The sequence below is a fragment of the Xenopus laevis genome, chromosome 9_10S (genome assembly GCF_017654675.1).
Source record: "Xenopus laevis strain J_2021 chromosome 9_10S, Xenopus_laevis_v10.1, whole genome shotgun sequence".
In the NCBI taxonomy this organism is placed as follows: domain Eukaryota; kingdom Metazoa; phylum Chordata; class Amphibia; order Anura; family Pipidae; genus Xenopus; species Xenopus laevis.
The window spans coordinates 8,122,758-8,127,989 of NC_054388.1; the positions used below are offsets into that span (position 1 = coordinate 8,122,758).

At 41.7% G+C, this 5,232-nt stretch overlaps 1 protein-coding gene across 1 annotated transcript; it reads left to right on the plus strand.

Moving 5' to 3' along the window:
- Positions 1 to 2,455: 2,455 nt before the first annotated feature.
- On the plus strand, positions 2,456 to 4,489 carry LOC121393142. The gene is made up of 5 exons (XM_041578030.1): positions 2,456 to 2,604; positions 2,987 to 3,070; positions 3,710 to 3,859; positions 3,946 to 4,029; positions 4,193 to 4,489. The coding sequence occupies exons 1-5, from the start codon at positions 2,470 to 2,472 to the stop codon at positions 4,307 to 4,309; spliced, it is 570 nt and encodes a 189-aa protein (XP_041433964.1). The 5' UTR covers positions 2,456 to 2,469; the 3' UTR covers positions 4,310 to 4,489.
- Positions 4,490 to 5,232: the final 743 nt, after the last annotated feature.

The following is a 5,232-nucleotide window of genomic DNA, read 5'->3' on the forward strand; positions in this document are numbered from 1 at the left end:
TGTTATACAGGTAGCTAGAATCTCAGCTGCCATAAAGCAGGACAGGACTGCTGCTTACAATGGGGATCAGATAGGATCTGTGCAGCCACTGGGACAGAATGCTCTGTTATACAGATAGCTAGAATCTCAGCTGCCATAAAGCAGGACAGGACTGCTGCTTACAATGGGGATCAGATAGGATCTGTGCAGCCACTGGGACAGAATGTTCTGTTATACAGATAGCTAGAATCTCAGCTGCCATAAAGCAGGACAGGACTGCTGCTTACAATGGGGATCAGATAAGATCTGTGCAGCCCCTGGAGCTGAATGCTCTGTTATACAGATAGCTAGAATCTCAGCTGCCATAAAGCAGGACAGGACTGCTGCTAACAATGGGGATCAGATAGGATCTGTGCAGCCACTGGGACAGAATTCTCTGTTATACAGATAGCTAGAATCTCAGCTGCCATAAAGCAGGACAGGACTGCTGCTTACAATGGGGATCAGATAAGATCTGTGCAGCCCCTGGAGCTGAATGCTCTGTTATACAGATAGCTAGAATCTCAGCTGCCATAAAGCAGGACAGGACTGCTGCTAACAATGGGGATCAGATAGGATCTGTGCAGCCACTGGGACAGAATTCTCTGTTATACAGATAGCTAGAATCTCAGCTGCCATAAAGCAAGGCAGGAATGCTGCTTACAATGGGGATCAGATAGGATCTGTGCAGCCACTGGGACAGAATGCTCTGTTATACAGATAGCTAGAATCTCAGCTGCCATAAAGCAGGACAGGACTGCTGCTTACAATGGGGATCAGATAGGATCTGTGCAGCCACTGGGACAGAATGCTCTGTTATACAGATAGCTAGAATCTCAGCTGCCATAAAGCAGGACAGGACTGCTGCTTACAATGGGGATCAGATAGGATCTGTGCAGCCACTGGGACAGAATCTTTCTGTTATACAGATAGCTAGAATCTCAGCTGCCATAAAGAAGGACAGGACTGCTGCTTACAATGGGGATCAGATTGGATCTGTGCAGCCACTGGGACAGAATGCTCTGTTATACAGATAGCTAGAATCTCAGCCATAAAGCAGGTCAGGCCTGCTGCTTACAATGGGGATCAGATAAGATTTGTGCAGCCACTGGGATAGAATGTTCTGTTATACAGATAGCTAGAATCTCAGCTGCCATAAAGCAGCTGCAGGACATGACTGTTGCTTACAATGGGGATCAGGTAGGATCTGTGCAGGCACTGGGACAGAATGTTCTGTTATACAGATAGTTAGAATCTCAGCTGCCATAAAGCAGGACAGGACTGCTGCTTACAATGGGGATCAGGTAGGATCTGTGCAGCCACTGGGACAGAATGTTCTGTTATACAGTTAGCTAGAATCTCAGCTGCCATAAAGCAGGACAGGACTGCTGCTTACAATTGGGATCAGATAAGATTTGTGCAGCCACTGGGACAGAATGCTCTGTTATACAGATAGCTAGAATCTCAGCTGCCATAAAGCAGGACAGGACTGCTGCTTACAATGGGGATCAGATAGGATCTGTGCAGCCACTGGGACAGAATGCTCTGTTATACAGATAGCTAGAATCTCAGCTGCCATAAAGCAGGACAGGACTGCTGCTTACAATGGGGATCAGATAGGATCTGTGCAGCCACTGGGACAGAATGCTCTGTTATACAGATAGCTAGAATCTCAGCCATAAAGCAGGACAGGACTGCTGCTTACAATGGGGATCAGATAGGATTTGTGCAGCCACTGGGACAGAATGCTCTGTTATACAGATAGCTAGAATCTCAGCTGCCATAAAGCAGGATAGGACTACTGCTTACAATGGGGATCAGACAGGATTAGTACAAATATACCCTATATATAATAAAATGTTTTTCAGCTTTTATGTAAACCTCCATTATTATTTTTATTAAAATTAATAATATTAAGAAAAATTACACCCGAATGAAATCTTCAAATACTGACTTTTTTTTTTTTTTTATAGATATTTTGTTTTAAGACCAATGAATAAAATGTAAAACTCAGCAAAGAGAATCTGGCATTTGCAGTGATGTAAAACTCACCATTGTGACAGAGGGGAAATAAGAAAACACAAGTGAAAACGAAACTACAATAGAAATCAGAAGAAACTTGCCCTGTCTTAAAATAAATGGCAATAGGATTTTGAATTCATTTAGATTTTCACATTTTAAACATCTCTGTCCCCGTTGAAGACCCAGTATAAGAAGCAGGTTGGGAAGATGAGGGACATTACAGAGCGAGGAGAAAGCAGGGCAAGAAGATCAACATCAGTTTGGGTAAGTGGCACTTTCCTGCATTGCTGAACTGCACAGAATATAGGGGTTGGGACTGATACAGATTTTATGTTTAATTGCAGAAGAATTTCAATAAGATTTACCAATATAAAATGATTGTTTAGGGGGATCATTATTTACCTTGTGTTGATTTTTATTCTAGGGAACATGTGTCACATGGGTCAGTGGTCAGTGCTGCTCCTGCTCAGTCTCACGTCTATTGTCCATTCCCAAAGCTGCAAATGGCTTCACCCCCAGCAAGAATATCTCAACTCACAGATCCTGAAGGCTTTCAATCAAACAGTAAGTTGGAAACACTGCTTCCCTCTTTAAAGGAGAACTAAAGCTTAAAGGGATACTGTCGTGGGAAAACGCATCAGTTAATAGTGCTGCTCCAGCAGACTTCTGCACTGAAATGCGTTTCTCAAAAGAGCAAACTGATTTTTTATATTTAATTTTGAAATCTGAAACTTCTGATGTAGTTGTGCAAATATGGCAAAACTTTCCGAAGAGAAATTCAGACCTAAGTCAATTTGCCCCCATGAGAAAGGTTCTGGTATTGGTCCTGCTACAGCAAAACCTATATAATTATATATAAATCTCATTTTGTGTGAAAAGAAAATAAAAGCAAATCATAATTCTGACATTTCAAAATTTTCTAAATAAATTTATATTTTTGTTTCAGACCCCTTTAAGAGGAAATGATGAGACCTGTGAAGAGCATCCTGGTGACCTTCCTAATATAGAGAGTATCTACAATGTCTCCCAGGTAGGATTATATGGCTCATTTATTTAAGGGGTTTTTCACCTTTAACTTAAATGTTAGTATGATGTAGACAGTGATATTCTGAGATCATTTGCAATTGGTCTTCAATTTTTAACTATTTGGCTTTTTTGCTTAGTAGCTCCCCAGTTTGGAATTTCAGCAGCTATCTGGTTGCTAGGGTCTAGTTTATGCTGGAAATAACTATATATGGACTATAAATAGTAGGTCAATAGTAGGTTGACTGAATAGCATTAGTGTAACGATACCTTGTTGGGCCCGGGTGCAGCTGGGTCTCCACTCCCGTCCCATACCGATTTTTGTTGTGGTTTTGCATGCCCGAGAACCGGCGGAGGGCCCCTGAGGCGGTGTGGGCTCTGGTGCAGTTGCACCACCCGCACCCCTGGTAGTTCCACCACTGCTGAATAGAAAGAGAAGTAATACAAAGCAGCCATAACAATTAAAATTTAAGGCTCACATCATTTCCATCCTAAAGAAAAGTCATAAAAAGTCTCAGAAAGTTGATCTCAACTCAAGAAAAGCTTTCCAATATGCTGTAAAAAATGCATCCAGCAGAAATAACTGCTACAGTTCATCAGGAAACAGTTCAAGCTTTTAATGAATCGGTCCCCGTGTCCCTTGCAGGTAGAAGCTGCGGCTCTCGCTGTTAGAGAAGTTCTGAACGAAACCATCAGGTTCTACAGGAAACACCATGAGAGTATGGGGTGCAAGCAGCAAGCCTGGGAAAGGTTTCAGCAGCTTCTCTACTATCAGATTCACCAGCTGGAGGGCTGTGTAAGAATTCTCTATTGTTTATTGTGTTCGGAAGATATACAGTATTTTTGTTATTAAAACAAAAATAAACAAAGCCATCTTTTCAGGTCTCAGAGACAGCAGAGAATCATCTGATAAAAGAATTGGCATCGGAACAGTTTAATCTGCTGGAGAAGATAGTCCTGGAGAAGGTAAGGAGCCCATTGACTATTTATTATAATCAAGTTCAACCCCTTGCCTACACCTCCCACCTCCCTGCCTTCAAAATGTCATATCAATGAAAATGTGTAAGTAATATACACACACCTATCTCTTCTTTATACTCCACTAATATTTTCTTGTACTCATTTCCAGGACAATTCCGCTTGTGTTTTGGATTTTATATGTTCGGAAATCAGAAGGAATCTACAACTGGTTCTGCAACTCTCCTCTCGCTTGAGAAGGCAGCACTTGTTACAGAGGACTCAGTAGGACACCAACCTTATGGAACCATTAGATCTTCTTCACTGATGTCTTTAACATGGAGACTTCACTAGACGACCTTTATACCTTCATATACTATGAAAACAATTTATTTATATTATGCCTGTTATTAATTTATGTAACTGCCATTGGCTCAGTATTTACATATTTATATTTTTAAAATAAAAAGTATGCATAAAATGTGTGAGTTCCTTGATATTGTCATTATGGCTATTGAATGTTACACAAAGAGAGATAGGCAGCAGAGAAAAGAAGGGAAACGCAGCCCCCTATCTTCCATAAAGGTAAGAGGGGAACATCTGCCCCGTATGTTACACAGAGCTGAGAGAGAGAACATTGTCATGTCATAAACATGAGAATGAACTGCAAAAATGCTTGACATTTAATATAGCCATAAAGAATCTGCGCTGGAGTCGGATGAGCCAGTTGACAGGTCTTTCAGCAATAAATAAGCCCAATGAGTTAAATTATCTCATGCTTTTGTTGACTTTAAAGGGGGCCATAGACATAGAGATCCGCTCGTTTGGCGATATCGCCAAACAAACAGATCTCTCCCCGATATGCCCACATTGAAGTGGGAGATAGGCTGATCCGATCTGGCCGACTTTTGTTGCATTCCAGGCACTACTCCTCCTGCCTGAGCCAAAGGAAGCAGTGTGGCATCAGCCTGAAATCTTCTACACCACTGCTTTCATCTTCCAGGAATCCATGCCCTCTACCCAGCTGTGGGCAATGGCACGTTTAAGGGCTATTTAAGCCTGATTTCCAGACATCCTTGTGCTGGATTATTGGTCTTTTTGCTGACTATAAGCCTTTTGAAAAATCTTGATTTTGATCCTGTTTATGTTCCTGATCCTGCTTCTGTTTCTGCTCCTGCTCCTGAATCTGGTAATCTTACCTTGTTCCTGCCC

Bases quoted from the DNA above. Each gene is read 5' to 3' on its own strand.
- LOC121393142 (XM_041578030.1), top strand. From the start codon at position 2,470: ATGTGTCACATGGGTCAGTGGTCAGTGCTGCTCCTGCTCAGTCTCACG. The intron at 3,071-3,709 runs GTAGGATTATAT...TGTCCCTTGCAG, and splicing joins GTATCTACAATGTCTCCCAG to GTAGAAGCTGCGGCTCTCGC. The intron at 3,860-3,945 runs GTAAGAATTCTC...CCATCTTTTCAG, and splicing joins TTCACCAGCTGGAGGGCTGT to GTCTCAGAGACAGCAGAGAA.